The sequence below is a fragment of the Sinocyclocheilus anshuiensis genome, unplaced genomic scaffold (genome assembly GCF_001515605.1).
Source record: "Sinocyclocheilus anshuiensis isolate Anshui unplaced genomic scaffold, SAMN03320099.WGS_v1.1 scaffold444, whole genome shotgun sequence".
In the NCBI taxonomy this organism is placed as follows: Eukaryota; Metazoa; Chordata; class Actinopteri; order Cypriniformes; family Cyprinidae; genus Sinocyclocheilus; species Sinocyclocheilus anshuiensis.
Genome location: NW_015555739.1, coordinates 221,213 through 238,139, shown reverse-complemented (window position 1 = coordinate 238,139; position 16,927 = coordinate 221,213). Strand labels below are relative to the sequence as shown.

At 37.8% G+C, this 16,927-nt stretch overlaps 1 protein-coding gene across 1 annotated transcript in view; it reads left to right on the top strand.

Moving 5' to 3' along the window:
- The window catches only part of ctc1 (CTS telomere maintenance complex component 1), a 56,715-nt gene that overhangs the window by 31,516 nt on the left and 8,272 nt on the right, over positions 1-16,927 (top strand). Inside the window, exons 2-11 of the mRNA XM_016466653.1 lie at positions 8,936-9,099; positions 9,416-9,653; positions 11,191-11,396; positions 11,550-11,682; positions 12,572-12,874; positions 14,087-14,215; positions 14,344-14,567; positions 14,851-15,001; positions 15,561-15,900; positions 16,183-16,198. Of these exons, the coding sequence (XP_016322139.1) occupies positions 8,936-9,099; positions 9,416-9,653; positions 11,191-11,396; positions 11,550-11,682; positions 12,572-12,874; positions 14,087-14,215; positions 14,344-14,567; positions 14,851-15,001; positions 15,561-15,900; positions 16,183-16,198 (1,904 nt within the window). The remainder of the gene's footprint in view (positions 1-8,935; positions 9,100-9,415; positions 9,654-11,190; positions 11,397-11,549; positions 11,683-12,571; positions 12,875-14,086; positions 14,216-14,343; positions 14,568-14,850; positions 15,002-15,560; positions 15,901-16,182; positions 16,199-16,927) is intronic.

The following is a 16,927-nucleotide window of genomic DNA, read 5'->3' as shown; positions in this document are numbered from 1 at the left end:
TTCTGGACCTGGGAACATTTCAGTTGCGTTGCTGTCTATGCAGGGTCTGAGAGCTCTCGCATTTCATCAGAAATATCTTAATTTGTGTTCCGAAGATGAACGGAGGTCTTACGGGTTTGAGAGTAAGTAATTAATGACAGAATTTTCATTTTTGGATGAACTAACCCTCTAACAGTAATTGGCATATTCTGAATAAACTGTGACATAAATATTCTGTTCCTACTGTTCTCTTGTGGAAGCACTGGAGAAGCTTGCTCTTACCATTCATCTCAATAAAAATAATAATTGTGATTGATAATCTTTCTCTCTGTTCTCTTTATCTGTCTTATTTTTAGGGCTGGGGCAGTTTAATGATTGGGTGGGCCCCAATGGAGCCAGGTCTTCTTGAAATATAACATTGTAGTAAATCACATTTTCTCACATCATCTTAGGAAGAAAAGTTTGATCCAAAATTTTCTGGCTTTCCATAATCTTCCCGACTCCTTTCTGTAAGGAATCACAAATCTTCTCCCAAGTCTTCATCTCAGATTTCCACAGCTGCCCTGGACCGGATGAACTGAGAGATCTCAGTCTCGCTCCCATTCGCCAGACTTGCACTTTCTTTGCAAATAATATAGATATTCAAGCCAATAGTGAGTCCATTTGTGATGACAGATGCAACTTTAGTACACGTTGAGATATGTTGAGGGTCTTCAACCCCCCTAAAACCTACTGGGCGTCTAGCATAAGCTTTATAAGCTGAATACGCTTCCTTCAGGTCCACAGCATCTATTATCACATCTGTCACTCCTTTAGCAATGGTTATCACATTCTCAGTCATATTACTATTGGTGCAATGCCCTATTAAGGGCCCCTTAAAGCTGGCTGCTTTATCCTTACACTCCAGAATCATTTCCATATCTTCTGTGTATCTCTGTAAACTCTCTTGCACATTGCGCTCATGGTGAGAGTTCACAACCATTTCAGTGATCCCTGTTGCAAGACTAGTGACAGAATCGGTGAACCCCAGACCAGCCCCTGCCACAGCGCAAGCCAGTGATGCTCCTGCAGTGAAAGGGGCAAAAAAAACCGGCAGCAATGCAAAACCCAGCCCCTACAATCCCCACTGAACTACCAGCCACAGTGGATATACTGGCCCCCTTCTTCATTGACTCCAGCTTATCGGCCCTCTCCTCCAGATCTTTCAGGAACTGCCACATTCTAGAGCGACGTTCACTGAACACGTCAATGAATTTCTGAGCATCATTCTGAAAGAGGAACGCCAGCCAGGTGTGCTGGTTCATCCTGGCCGAGGAGAAAGAAGACAGAGACGATCTTATAGTTCACAATCCACCTCTCTGCTACTTTTCACCTCTCAAACCATTTGATTTAAAAATGGCTAAGCTTGAGGTCTCACCTGATTTCACACAACTGGTCCAAATGATGAAGCATTTGATTCATGGCATTCTCACTTGTGTTCAAAATGAGATGCACTGAAGGCAGCCCATCCGTCTTCCATCTGTAAAGAGATTTTCGCTAGATTTTTATAAGAAACAATAATATTCGTATATTATCTCTATTTACATGTATTATTCATACATAAAATGATTAAGTGGAAGAAATTCTTAAAACAAAAGACTTAGGTGACCCAGAAATAAAATTCTCATCCTCATGTTATGTCGTGTCTTCTTTGCTTAGCGAGCAGTAATGACCATTGACGACTTGATTAAAACAAAAGAACTGCTTTACTGGAGTTTTGCAGGTTTTTACAGGGATGCATTACTTTAATAGCACACACATACTCAGTCAGTTCTCTTCTTCTAGCAAGCTCTCAGTACTGAACAGCATTATGGGTAATATTTTTTAAAGGGGAACAGGCCAGACTATAAACTGTTTCAGTTATTATTATTAAAAACAATTAACTAAACATTATATTAAGCATTAATGACTAATATTAATCTAAGTCACGACGTCTTATTCCGAACCTGTATGACTTTTTTTTTTTTTGTGAAATGCAAAAATCCATTTGACTTATTTACTTAATTATGATTTATTTATTTTATTTATTTACTTACCTTGTTGCTCTCAAAACTCAGACACATACAAAGGGAATAATATATATTTAATTTAGTTCTGTTTCTCACCCAAAGCAAGAAAGTCATAAAGGTCTGGAACAACATGAGGGTGAGTAAATGGTGTCAGATTTTTCATTTTGGGGCGAACTAATCTTTAACAGGAATTTCAGAACTCACTTTTGTCTTATTCTCCTGCAAAGTTGTTCTGTTTTGTCTATGTATACATCTAGCTGAAAGACCAGGATATCCACATTATGGAGTAGAGGCCTGAAGAAGGTTTCTGCATTTCGTTTGAAGTGGATGAGGAGAGCAGCATCTATTCTGGCATCTGTGATGACTGACTGCACACTTTCAGGTCTCTCTCCCTGCAGCAGGAAGATCTGTCCGCTGAAGACACGGCTCGAGGTCACTGCTAGCTTCTCCACTGCATCCAGGAACGGCTCAAGTTTCTCCAGCCCCTCTAATGTGTCTTTGAGGACGGCGCTGAGCTTCTTCTCCTTATCCTTCTGCTTGGTATCCCTGATGTCTCTCATTCTCTTAATCTCTGCCTTTCTCTCATAGGTCCATTTCTGTTCTTGGTCACAGAAGACCCTTGCGGTCTCAATGTAACGGAGTGTGTCCTTGACATACTCTGTCAGTCGCTCCTCTAACTGTTTCCTGTTGAATTTATTGTACCAATATATTAGAGATCATACATTATATTTTTATGTAGGGGAAAGGCTAGTGTGGATGTGATATATCAAATACAAATGAGAGACTGACATGCTGTATCTGTTGGTACTAGTTCTGTCACTTAACATGACACTGAACTTTAAACCATAGTTAAGTGTTTTTTTTTTTTTTTTACCTTCAAATTAGATTTTGTCAAATAAATCCTTTATATTTTACGTGGACTTTTTGGACAAAATTATTCTGAAAAAAATTATGGCCTTAGAAAATATTAGTGCGCTACAAATACAATTAAGATGAAGAGGAGACAGTGAAAGTAAAAGGAAAATGAAAATGAAACTTCAGAATACTGGTATTGCTATAATGCATTTTACTGCAGTGCAGATGTATCATTGATCCACATTCTAAAACAGTTACGGTCTTACAATGCAATGACTGTCAGACAAACTATCATCACCATCAAATCCTAACTTCAGATTAATCAAAAGATCATAACTATAAGTGATAACAGCAGACCCCTAATATGATCTACTGCATGTAAAATACTCTGTATATGTTTCATAACAGTTGCAACAAGGCATTGCATGTAAAATACTCTGTAATAACTTCAACAAAACAACATGACATTTTCATGTTTGGCAGTATTTTCGCATTATTTTACAATACAAAGACAATACAATGACATGCTCAACTCACCCGATGTCCATTCCTTATTTTTATTGATGAGTCAGATCTGATCCAATAAATAGTGAAAGACTTTGATATATGAAGTGGAGGATGAGGACCCATATAAAGCTGAGGGAAGAATAGTCAGTCACCCAAGGGCGAATCTGTGATTTGATGTATTGCGACGCATGGATGTTGATAATAAGTTGTACATTGGCTGACGCAGGATAGGGACCATCTACAAAGTACAACATGAAGAGAAAAATGTATGTATACCGTACCATCCTGAGGGTGGTTCTAGGGTCAGTGCATGTTTGGGGCTTTTAACAAATGTCAAAAGCTGTCACAAAACAGACATTTGTGATCCAATTAATTTATGTAATATTGTAAAATGACAAACTTTAAAATAAATTGTTACAAATGTTACTAATGCATTTTTTTAGTGAATCTTCTAAATCTTTCAATATTACTGGAGCTAAAACTAAAAAGGTCCCATTAACCTTAGGTTCGTTTCAACAGTTCAACCCAAATATTCAGATGTGTGCAGCACATTTTATGGAGGACGAGGACTATTTCCTGAACCCGGGAGAGTTGTTTCTATAAAGTGGAGCAATTTCAACTTTGCAAGGACAGTCTGGCGCTTCTGACTCACAGACTGTAAGTATGTTTTCATATTTAAAGAATTTGCCACTGATGATTCAAACGCGAGTTTTGAGCAGTGTAGAGTAGGCTTGTTGTTTGTCATTTCTCCGATCACAAATGCAGACATGGTTTTATGTTTACGCAGCGCGATGCAACGCAAAGTGTAAAAACACAGTATAAGTCATTATAATCAGTAATTATGTCCCCACTGGATGCAACGAATGCCTCGTTTATAATGGGTTTTCATGTTTTTGTTTCGTCGCTCCGGCCGGACACGGCATCAACAGTATGTGAGGGGCGTAACATTTCCGTCACATGCTTGAGGTATTCGGCCAATCACAACGCACTGGATAGCTGGCCAATCAGAGCACACCTCGCTTTTCAGACCGATGAGCTTTGTAAAAATCAACACGTTTCAGAAAGGCTGGGCATAGAGGAGAAACAATAATGTACAGTATGTGGAAATAATGTGTTTTTTTAACCTTAAACCGCATAAACACATTCATTACACCAAATACACAAAATACTGTTATTTTTAGCAGCATCATATGACCCCTTTAAGTAGAGAGTAAGCAGCAAAATGTTACATATCACCTTATTTAAGTCAGATTTAAGGGGCTTAACCTTATTTGCATAATGAATGATGAATCTTCCACCAGGTCTTTAATAGCTATACATGCATGGACAACCGTAATATTTAAGCCCAATCGTGTAGAAGCGTACACCAGTTTAAAACATTTTTTTACCAGAAACATTCTCAACAAAATAGCCTTAATTCTTGTCTGGCCTTGTGTGTTACATAAAGGGAGACCAGTTTCGGCATATGACACTGGGTGTTTCCTCAAATATCCCTATAATACTGTTTACCCACACAGGTCGACAATGATGCATGATTTATGTGAAAATAAAAGACTCAAGCGAATGTTAAAGTGCTGTTCAAGAGCATCGATTTATGATTATGATCCCTTTGTGAAAGTCATCATCTTTATATTCATGAAGTTAAAGGGTTTGTAGCACTTTTTAAATAAATGAATGGCGACCACAGCGTGCTGAGTCATGTTGTGCTTTAAAGCAATTGGCATCAGTTTTATGACCAAACAAGTTGTGGTGATTAAGCTCTGCAATCAACACCTGCAATACATAGTGAGCACACTGGTAACATTTGTTTTTGTGATTATTTCTGTTCATCTGTATATATAGGATGAGAGTATTTTGAATTGTGCCCAGCATAGTGTTTTAATGAACATTTGTGTCCTTAATACTATACAAAATAATATGATGTAGTAACATGGTTTATAAAAGCAGTAAGGCACTCAAGGCTGTGCGACATTGTGAATATTCCCAAGGATAAATATAATGACCTTTCAACTGCAATATCTCTTCACGATGGATGACAAGATGACATTTGACATATGTCTTTATGAGGTTTATGGCTTAGAATGCATATAAATTAGTGCTGTCAATCGATTAAAAAATTAACTGCATATATTTTCTGAAATTAAATGCAATTAATCCCACCTAACATTAAAGTTTTTAAATATACTTTTTTTAGTGCAATAATTTCACATTCAATTTTCAAATTAAACGTACAAACAACATAAACACAGTATATATTTAATAATTTGTTTAATGGCATCTCTTTTATGACTGAAGGCGAGTATCACTGATACAATACTGCTGATGCATCTAGGAAATTGCGCCCCCCCCCATATTTAACTATTGACTAGCACTTCAACATTACAGTATAATTGAGAGCTATCAATTTTAACATTTATTATACTTAAAAATAACAAATAATAAAAATAACAGCTTGTAATTTAAATGAACTTAAAACTATCTTCACATAAACCCATGTCATATTTACCCATGCCCTTCAGCAAGTAGGAAAAATACAGAAATTAATAAAGTTATCAAACACTAAATTCTATATTAAATATAGATTAATCCTTAAAGCTATAAAAGTTCTTTATTTCCTCTTTTTTCTTTGTCCTTTGATTAATAGACATCACAGCAGCTGGTTATTAGGTTGTTTTGGCTGCTATTACTTTAAGAGCTACCGCTGCTGAACGTGCCGCGGATCTGACACGCATCATATTTATCTACCTCACTCTTTTTTATGTACTTGTGTATAAAGTACATCTAATCTTATCATGAGAAAGACAAAAAGTGCCATATCATCTGCGTATTGTCCTCATTTGTAAGTTGCTTCGGATAAAAGCGTCTGCTAAATGACTAAATGTAAAATACATTTACATTTTACATGAAGTGAGTGTGTGTATTAATGTAGTTTATATAATTTATACTTTTTATGTTAAGATTAATATTATTACTGATTATATGTACATTAATTATACTTAATGTATACACACACATATATGTTAGTGTTGTCACTATACCAAAATTTTGACTTGGATACGATACCTGACTAAAATATCTCGATACTACTACTGAACCGATACCATGACAAAAAATGTATTAACAAAGAAAGAAATCTCTCACTTCACCAGTGTTCCTGCCCTGCTTTTTGAGCATTTCCTCCCCCATTAAAAAACAAACAAAAACACATGTCAGTGCCACCACACAGGCCTATGGTGAGCAACTACCAGTCTATGGGTGTTTTCACACTTGGTCCTTTTCAGGGGTCTGAGCGCGGTTCGCGTGATTTTTGGCCCAAATGTGAACACCCCAAACGATCTCAAACCCCTCAGAAGCGAACCGAACCGAGACCATCTTGGGAGGTGGTCTCAGTACGGTTCGCTTTCGGCTAAAGGTACGGTTCGCTAAAAACGTGCATTATGAACACAAATCGGTCCGGGCTCACTTGATTTTTCCATTCGCGCATTCTGTTGTAGTTTGGTCATCGGATGTCTCCATACAAATCAGCTTTTCATAATGGCTGCTGCTTCTGTCAGATCTCAGTGGTAGAGCATTGCGTTAGCAGCGCAAAGGTTGTGGGTTCGATTCCCAGGGAACACACATACTGGTTAAAAAAAATGTATAGCCTGAATGCACTGTAAGTCGCTTTGGATAAAAGCGTCTGCTAAATGCATACATTATTATTATTATTATTATTATCTCTACAAATTATTAGCTCACAATGTACACTTGTTTATTTTAATTTCAACCGCTTCCAAGAGAGATGCGGCTGTGCGACTTGCCATTTTTGATATACGGTTCTACGAGCACGCACATCCCGGCGGGGGTACTAAACTACACTCTCAGCGTCTATTATGTTTAAACTGTCAAAAACACCAATAGTTCACATAAAAACAGTTGGTTTTGTCTCAATCGAATGTAAACATCTGGGAAAGAAATCGCATGTTTATCAATATACTGATCTGTGCTTTACTGTAGTTCTAGTACAACAGCCTGATATGACAATGAGTAGAATCTATATTATTCATACTATGAATAATATATTTTTTTTACATTTGATTGTTCAATACTTGAATGCTGCTTTTAAAGATACCTACTGTACCTTAAAAAATAAAAAATTTGGGTTCGGTTCTTTTAAAGAAGACCCAAGTGTGAAAACACCCTATGACTATGATACAGCCGAGCCTACAGGTATGTATCTTTGCAACATTAGTAAGTTAGCTTAGGGCGTGAGCTAGGGGTGGGAAATATGACCAAAATATTATTCAACATTAGGAGTCATTTTATTTCACAATAACAATTTATATCATGATATGGCCATTTTTGTTATTAATAATAAGAACATAGATGCAAGTAACAAACAAAAGGACAAATACAATAAAACAAAGACACAAATGAAACAAACACTGTTTTTAGGTACAGTAGGTCTATTTAACAGTAGCATTCAAGAAAGAGATGATACGGAAATTGAATAAAGTAATCAAAATTAATGAATGAATGACTTTATTGTCATTGTACAGGTACAACGAAATTGAATGCAATCCTTTGGGTGCATAGGGATTATTGAATTAATCAATAATCTAATAAATAGTACACAGATGACAGGATCTATTACACAACATTACATACAAAAGACGTCTCACATTCAGTTCAACAGTACACAAAATGTTCAGTTAAGTTATTGCAGTATTCAAAACCAGATAGTTTAAGCATGTGAACTGTTTGATCTCACATTCAACAGAGCTGCACGACTCATTCAATGTTGCACATAATGATCAGTTAAGTTATTGCAGTATCAAAACAGATATGGCTTGGCATGTAAACTATTAATCTTACAATCAACAGAGATGGACACTTCATGTCTTCAACACACATGATGGTTAATTTTTTAGTATTTAAAAAAGAAATAGCAATAGCTTGAAACATTCATACGTTTATCTTTATTAAAGCTAGTAAAGTTAGTCAAGATTAGTGAGTGATTTTCTATTTTTCTTGATTAACATTATAGATACAGACAGTAGCAGGAATATTAGTCTGCTGTCACTTTAAGAGCTGCAGGGACCCAGTTATTTTCCGAGGTTTATTGTGCTTATTAACTCTGTTTAACATCAAGCACATCCCATGCTTTATTTTCTCATTCATGCATGTTTCTTATTCACTCTTAAATTGTCAGTAACTTTAAGCAGTGCTGCGCGGATATATAAAGTTTGGCACGGCCAGTGAGCATGCAGGGAGCTGAAGCAGAGCGCGTCGACGCAACTCAGGAAATATAACATATAAACACTGTCATTCTTAAAGTACCAGTACTAGTAAAATGAGGAATCGTACCGTTTTTAAAAGCGGGGTATCGCGATACCTTTTTAGTATCAGTATATTGTGCAACACTAATATATATATATATATTTGTAACGTTTGTGTGTGTGTGTGTGTGTGTGTGTGAGTGTGCTCTCTACAAGTGTGTGAGTGTGTGTGAGTGTGTGTGTGTGTGTGAGAGTGTGTATGGTACTGATGTGTGTTGTGTGTTTCAGGAGCAGCGCTGGCTCTCTGCAGTGTTTGAGGCAGTGCAGCAGCAGCTTCATCCTCTCATCGATGCGTCTCTGGGTCTGTCTGTGTCTCGTCTGGCTCTGGCCGTGCTGTCGAAGGTTCAGACGGCCGTCGGCCCAGACAGCACTGATCTACCTGTCAGCTACAGGTGAGTCTGAAGCTCAGGTGTGTCCCTCTCAACTACTGCTCTCGCCGATTCTGCAGGATCTACACTGTGTGCAATATATGAGTTTGGAAAACTGTGAACCATTTGATGAATGTCGTCTGTTTTATTGTAATCTAAAAATAAAAAAACAAATTTACTGCCAATACAGATGCTTCCCCACTTGTTATTGGACTTTTTGGTTTAATTAGTCATCTTTTCTGACAAGTCTTGAATGCACCATATTCACACTTCAGCATACATTGTTTTTATCATATACCAGTGGTCTGTTTGCAGTAATTTCTGTCTGTATTTCTGTCAGGTTTGTGTCCGTGTCGGAGCTGATCCGCAATCAGAGAACCGCCTGCTGCAGCAGCCTCAGCTGGAGCTCCGCCCACTACCGGGAACAAGCCAGGGGGGCGGAGCTAAAGCTGCCCGCTTATAAAGCTCTCCCTCGTGACAACCTGCTTCTGATTGGCTGTCTGTGTGACGGACGGGCCGCGGGGACCAATGACGGGGTCTGGAGGGTGAGAGACACGGGAGGAAGCCTAGCATGTGCGGTGAGTTAATTGTTACCTGTTAATTGAAATAAAATATAAATGTAAGATAAAAAACAAACTTAAAAAAAAGCTGAAATTTTATAAAAATATAAAGGGGTCATGACATGGATTTTTTAATTATATTTATATGTTCCTTGATGTTTACTTCTAATGTTAATAAAGCTTTTTTGCACAAAAAAACAAATAAATATGTGGAAAATTGATTTTCAACCCCCTTTCTGAACCTCTCTCAGAAACAGGCTGTTTTTAAGGGGCGGGTCCTTTAATACTATTCAGGAATCGGCCACTGTTATGATTGGTTAACGTCACTGCATAGGAAACAGTATCAACGCCCCTCGCTATTGCTTGTTTAGAGTGTTTTGACAACATGATCAAAATAAAAGTAATTTCCAGATAAAGCATTATGGTGGGCGGGGCCTATGTCAATGTGTCGCTCTGGAGGCGGAGTTTATGCAAATGACTGGGGCTAGGTGGCGTCATCTTGCCCCATAGGCTCTAAAACCAGCCGTTTTCTGAGGGTTATTACATAAATGCTTTTTTATTGATTATGAGGACATTTTAAGTTATGAATTCGCAGGATGTATTAAGCATACAAAACCTCTTCTGCATCAAAAGATCAAGGGAAATTTGGTTTCTCATGACCCCTTTATATTTATTATGCATATATAAATACACACACATACAGTATATATATATATTGAAAATATTTGCAATGTATTTACATGTATATATTTATTTTCATTATATATAAATATATTTAATATATAAACAACATATTTTTCTGAAAAATATACATGCATGTGTTTGTATCGTGCAGTGCTCGTTTATTCAACGCCACAAATAAATCAATGCATGGGAAACACTGGTAATGTATATCGAAATATCGGAAATGCATTTTAAAATCATATCACCGTTATTGAAAAAAATTATATCGCGATACATATTGATATTGAATTATTGTCCAGCCCTAGTATTTATATATGCATAATAAATATACACAGCACACACACACATTATGTGAACTAAAACTTTTATTTTGGATGCGATTAGTTGCGATTAATCGTTTGACAGCACTAAAATCATTTAATTTTCAATTTGTTAGTTCATGTTAACTAATGTTAATAAAATAAAGCTTTTTGTAAAGCATTAATGATGTTTCATAAACGCTGAGAAAATTAGATTTTTACTTAGATTTTCTTTAAAGCAATTTTAACTTGGTAATTTCTTGTAAGTTCCTCAAATAATTATAAAGAACTGGCAAGTAACACATTGACTAAAACATGAAACTGAAAAACTATATAAATATTACATTTGGCAAACATGCTCCAATAATCTCTATTCAACTTTGAAAAATAATTTTTACTGTGTCATTTACTCTCATTTATTTATCGCTTTTGACTTTTGACCATAAAATCAGTGCATTAAATCCATTACTCAGATGTGAAATTGCCTGTTGATTTTATGCATTAATATTTATGCATAAGTACAGTTGGTTGACTGCAGTGTAGAGTTGAGGATCTTCTTGTTTCTGGTGCAGATGCTGAAGTCGTCTTGTCTCTGGCTGGGGAGGCTGATGCTGTTTCCCTCATGGAACTACATCCCCCATAATGCACCTGGGGCGGGTTACCTGGAGCTGCTGGACCCTCCGGTGTGTGTGACCCTCGAGGCCATGGCCTTTGACCCCGGAGGAGCCCTGAGCGAGGTCATGAGTGTGACGCGGGCAGCTGAACTCCTCAGACAGCGGTGAAGCAAATACAGCATTCCTAGTGTGACACGGATGCGTTTGATCAGGAGTTTGATGCTCTGTCTCTGTGTGTGTCTCTGTGTGTGTGTCTCTGTGTCTGTGTGTGTGTCTGTGTGTGTGTGTGTGTGTGTGTGTGTGTGTGTGTGTGTCAGGTGTGAGGATCAGGTGTGTGTGTGCGTCAGCGGCCAGGTGAGCGTCGTCTGTCCTCTGCTGGTGATCCGTGGGAAACGGTTCTTCTGCCTCGTCCTCAGTGAAGAAGGATCTTCAGTGCCTGTGTTCATCACGGTCAGTAGAAATAAATACCACAGAAATCATATCTCACCCCGGCTGTGACTCTGATGATGAATATGAACAAAGCTAACACACCCGATTCAACTTGTCAGCTCATTAGTAGAGACTTTAATACCTGAAGTGGGTTAGAAAAGGTAAAGAGAGTTGAGAAAAAATATGATGCGTGTCAGATCCGTGTCATGTTCAGCAGCGGTAGCACTAATATATATATATATATATATATATATATATACATACAGTATTACAAATATTCATGCTTTTCTACCTAATTGAGTAAATATTAGTAATCTATATTCTGATCTTTCTGTAAGTTTGATCTGGTGTTTGTTGGTCTGTTCTGTGTCTCAGGAAGCCAAGCATCAGTACTGGAGGCAGTGTGTGTGTGTCGGCCAGAGCGTGTGTGTCTCGTCTCTGCGTGTGTGTTCACTGCAGGGTCTGGAGGGCCGGCGCGTGCTGACGGACAGCTGTCAATGTTAAAATTGATAGCTCTCAATTATACTGTAATGCTGAATGGCTAGTCAATGGTTAAATATTGGGGGGTGGCAATTTTATAGAGAAATCAGTAGTATTGGTATCAGTGATACTTGCCTTCAGTCATAAAAAAAAGATGCCATTAAACAACTATTAAAAAAATATACTGTCTTTATATTGTTTGTAGATTAATTTGAAGATTGAATGTGAAATTATTGTAATATAAAAGTATATTTAAAAACTTTAATGTTAGGTGACAGCACTAATATATATATATATATATATATATATATATACATACAGTATTACAAATATTCATGCTTTTCTACCTAATTGAGTAAATATTAGTAATCTATATTCTGATCTTTCTGTAAGTTTGATCTGGTGTTTGTTGGTCTGTTCTGTGTCTCAGGAAGCCAAGCATCAGTACTGGAGGCAGTGTGTGTGTGTCGGCCAGAGCGTGTGTGTCTCGTCTCTGCGTGTGTGTTCACTGCAGGGTCTGGAGGGCCGGCGCGTGCTGACGGACAGCTGTCAATCACGCCTCCATCCGCATCTGCAGAACCAGGAGAACTCAGAGGATCCAGACACACACACAGACTCCCTCACTGCAGACACACACACCGACACACACACCGCTGACACACACCTGCGCTCGGGTACAGCGTCCGGCTCCAATGCAGTCAGAATGAAACGCTCCACGCTCATCAGCTTTAAGGTACTAGAAACTAGTTTGAAACTAGAAATAATTCATTTGTATTATTTTACATCGCGTTCTGTGTTTAAAAGCTTTGGTATATGATAGATAGACATGATAAACTTTTAGGTTAACATAAAACAATATAAAAATAAATACATAAATATACTATGGAATAAGGCTGGATGGTCAATTGAAATAAATCTGAAATTGCAAAGGCTGCAACTTAATCAAATAAATACATGCCCTGTGTGTTTCAAAGTGATTTTCTTAAATTATCTCCTTTTTTTTTTTTTTTTTCAGTGATTTTTATTAATTTTTATATTTTTGTTCAGCAGTTTTATTATTATAGATTTTTTTATTATTAGTATTATTATATAGTCTTATTTATATACAGTATAATCAAAACATTTTGGTAAAATTGTAAAACAAGCCCTCTCCACCCCCCCCCCACTCAACCCCCCCCCCCCCAATTTATTCATTTCTATTTTATTTTAAATGGAAAAAACATCAATACGATTTTAAAAGAATAAGGCGTTTATAAGAAAATACGGTAACACTTTACAATAAGGTGTCATTTGTTAACATTAGTTAATGTATTAACTAACATGAACGAACAATGAACAATTCATTTATTACACAATTTATTAAGCTTTGTTAATGTTAGTTAATAAAAATACAGTTGTTTGTTCACGTTAGTTCATAGTGCATTAACTAATGTTTACAAACACAAATTGTGATTTTAATATTGCGTTAGTAAATGCTGAAATTAACATGAACTACGATTAATAAATGCTGTAGAAGTATTGTTCATTCGTAGTTCATGTTAACTAATGAACCTTATTGTAAAGCGCTACAGAAAATACTGCTTAAAATAGTTGTGAAATAATGAAATATTGCAGGACACGCTTATTTCATATTCATATACCCGGAAAAATGTCCTTTAAGTCAAGTCAAGTCACCTTTATTTATATAGCGCTTTTAACAATACAGATTGTGTCAAAGCAACTGAACAGCATTAATTAGGAAAATAGTGTCAATAATGCAAAACGACAATAGTAAACACTCATTTTTCAGTTAAAGACAGTTCATCATTGAATTCAGTGATGTCAACATCCAGCTCAGTTTAAATAGTATCTTTGCAATCAAGTCAACGGTATTTTAAGCAAACAGGTGTGACCTTTGACCTGTGCTGTGACTGGTTTCTGTAGTAACAGTGTGTCTGATTGACAGGGCACAGTCACAAAGATCTTGAATGCAGAGGCGGGGCTTTATGAGATTGATGGACAGGTGGGGCTTTGTCTGGCCTATCAGCCGGCTCAGAATTGGGGCGGCGGCTTGAGGCCAGGGGCGGAGATTCAGGTGAGTGTGATGTCATCACAAAATTCAGTAGTAGATTCATTATTTCTGTGAATAAGACACTGTTTTAAAGGCTTTAAACAAAACAGCGGTACCGACCATCAGAATGTTTCTCTGTTGTTTGTCTTCAGCTTCACAATGTTCACTTCATGTACCGCGCTTCCCCGTTTGCACCGCGTGTGGTTCTGTGCGCGTGTCTGCGCTCCAGTCTGCAGATCACCGCCTTCAGCTGCCTGAGTTCAAAGGTGGAGGTGTCGGGGACACACGGGCCGCTGCAGTGCCTCCTGCTGGAGAAGAATCTGGGCGCGTCGCAGTATCTCTGGCTCTGCTACTGTCAGAACGCCGTCACTGAGAGGTGAGTGAAGAAAATGCAATAAAGGCTTGATGCTTTAAAGTTTGAAAATGTATTCATTTATTTAGCCATATATAGTAGTATTGTTATTTACATTTTTGTATAAAATTGAATATCTGAATTTGTATGTAAGATGTTAAGATTTAAATCGCAATCACAATTTTTATCAGAAAAATCACAATTAGATTTTTCCCCTCAAATGATACCCCAGATACTGTAGTTTCACAGTCAGTGTCACGTTATTAACCTGTGTGTGTGTGTGTGTGTGTGTGTGTGTGTGTGTCAGGTTGTGTCCTCGCTGGGTGAGAGCGGAGAGAGTGTGTGTGGTCGCCGAGCGGCTGCTGGACTTTGTATGTGATGCTGAACAGAAGACAGAAAACAAGAGAAACATTTACAGAGAGATGATACAGGAGCCACACCAGTGCCCTGTTACTACGGTAACGCACACGCACCCTGTTATCACCATAGCTTACAAACACCCACACATACCCTGTTACCACAGTAACACACACATGCTCTGTTACAGTAACACACGAATGCCCTGTTACCACAGTAACACACACATGCTCTGTTACCACAGTAACACACACATCCTTGTTACCACGGTAACACATACACACACATATGCCCTGTTACCACAGTAACACACATGCCCTGTTACCACAGTAACACACACACACACAGTTATATGTTAATTCATTAAAAAATTAAAAAAATGCATCCTTCTTGTTACCACAGTAACACACATATGCCCTGTTACCACAGTAACACACATATGCCCTGTTACCACAGTAACACACATATGCCCTGTTACCACAGTAACACACATATGCCCTTTTACCACAGTAACACACACACATGCCCTGTTACCACAGTAACACACACACACACAGTTACATGTTAATTCATTAAAAAATTTAAAAAATGCATCCTTCTTTTAAACCCTGACTGATTGATTTGAAATGAGTGTGTGTAGTAATGGTCTGTCTCTGTCAGTTCTGTGTGTGGTGGCCGTCTGCGGCGCTGTGGTCGCTGAGGCAGCTATCTGATTGGATGAGGTGTGAAGCGTGGGCATCGCTCTCGCTGGCGTCTCTCCTGCCTGCGTCCGCGGCTCACATGACGGCGCTGGAGCTGAACGCGGCGCTGTCCTGGTCCGTTCACAAGGTCCCGCTGACGGATGCGGCCACGGAGCCGCTGCTGTTACTGGGGGTTCTGGAGCTGGACTCGACCCACGCCATGCTGCAGCTCAGAGACCAAACTCACGCGCTCGACTGCCTTTGTGTCTCAGCCCACCAATCAGGAGACAGAAACGCACACATCAACACCGCCTGGCAGGGTAATGATTAGTATCAGTTCATTTATTTATGGTTGCACTTTATTTTAAGGTGTCCTTATTACATTGTAATTATACATTTAATTACTGAGTAGTATTAATTAACTACATGTACTTACTATATGGTTAGGGTTAGGATTAGGGTTTGGCTTAGGGTTACTTGCATGTAATTATGCATAATTTATTGTGATTATAATAGTAAGTACAAGTAACTTGTGTAACAAGGACACCTTAAAATAAAATGTTACCTCAATTAATAATTGAGCATTTGTGTCCTTTATACAGCATTAAGCCGTGAGATGTGTGTTTTCTGCCCTGTTATGAAGCATATCAGAGTGAAACAGCTTCTTCTACTATTGCTACTATTGTTAACCAAAACTAAATCTATTAGAAAGCATTTTTGTTAATTGAAATGAAGATGGAATAATGCAAAATATAAATATTAGATGGAGAAACTTGAACTAAATTAAAATTAGAAATTGTTGGCATATAAGTGAAACAAAGTAGTCTTTAAGTTGAAGTGTTAAAATTACTAACTATAGTGAAATTAAAACCATTATAAAATATTTTAAAGAACAAAAATAATTAGAGCACATAATAAATGTACAAAAAATTAACTGAAGAACTTAAAACTGAAAAAACAAAATCTCGATATAAACAAGAATTAAACAGTTTTTATTTGCATATAAACAGATTTGTTTGCACTGTTCATAGTGTTGGTTGAAGCTCTTATGGCTTATTGCTTGAGTGGTGATGTAACGTGTGTGTGTGTGTGTGTGTGTGTGTGTGTGTGTGTGTGTGTGTGTGTGTGACCCCCTGTTGCAGATCATTTACGTAGTGTCGCGTAGTGTGAACACCACAACGACTTCAAGACAGACAATCAAGTCATGTAGTCTGAACAGCACAGCGATCTGCCGACGTTTTAAGTTGTGTAGTGTGAACTAGGTTTAAGACATGAGACTCACCAGCCGGTCTGGGTCGATTATACGGAAAATCGGCTGATTCTGGTACCTGGCTGGGCAATCAGTGC